Genomic DNA, 640 nt, shown 5'->3' on the forward strand with positions numbered 1-640 from the left:
TTTTTTTTTTTTTTTTGGTGTTCTTTTTTTTGTTCCATTCCTAAAAAAAAGTTCTAAAAGTGACAACTCTTCCAGTCATTTGACTCGTCTTTGCTGACTGCGTCTCTCAGGGCAGGATAGCGTGTGCTAACGTCCTCAGTGATCTGTACGCCATGGGCATCACGGAGTGTGACAACATGCTGATGCTGCTGAGTGTCAGCCAGAAGATGAACGACAAGGTAGGTTCTGTTCTAGGCTAGATGATGACTTTGCTTTTATTGATGATTGATTTGCTTTTTATCGATTCAGCTTTTGTGTGCAGGGTATCTTTTCACACACTGTGTGTACATGTTATGATTCTGTATCATCTGTGTCTGACACAGGACCGCGAGCGGGTGATGCCGCTGATGATTCGGGGCTTTCGTGACGCAGCAGAGGAGGGAGGGACTTCAGTGACAGGAGGACAGACTGTGATCAACCCCTGGATCATCGTAGGAGGGGTAGGATCGGTCGTCTGCCAGCCTAATGAGTTCATCATGTGAGTCGGTTCAAACTGTTGCTGTGGCTCTGTGTCTTCGGTAACTGTTACCACGCTTCCTTTGTTGGTTTACAGTCTGTTTTGAGTCTGTGATGAAATATTTCAAAACTTTTTTTTTTTTTT

The 640-nt window shown here is 44.4% G+C and overlaps 1 protein-coding gene across 1 annotated transcript; it reads left to right on the top strand.

Moving 5' to 3' along the window:
* The first annotated feature begins 81 nt into the window (after positions 1-81).
* Positions 82-550, top strand: LOC113744716 (selenide, water dikinase 2-like). Its single transcript, XM_027275443.1, has 2 exons — positions 82-218; positions 363-550. The coding sequence occupies exons 1-2, from the start codon at positions 153-155 to the stop codon at positions 519-521; spliced, it is 225 nt and encodes a 74-aa protein (XP_027131244.1). The 5' UTR covers positions 82-152; the 3' UTR covers positions 522-550.
* The last annotated feature ends 90 nt before the right edge of the window (positions 551-640 follow it).

This window comes from Larimichthys crocea, unplaced genomic scaffold (genome assembly GCF_000972845.2).
Source record: "Larimichthys crocea isolate SSNF unplaced genomic scaffold, L_crocea_2.0 scaffold13690, whole genome shotgun sequence".
Lineage (NCBI taxonomy): Eukaryota > Metazoa > Chordata > Actinopteri > Sciaenidae > Larimichthys > Larimichthys crocea.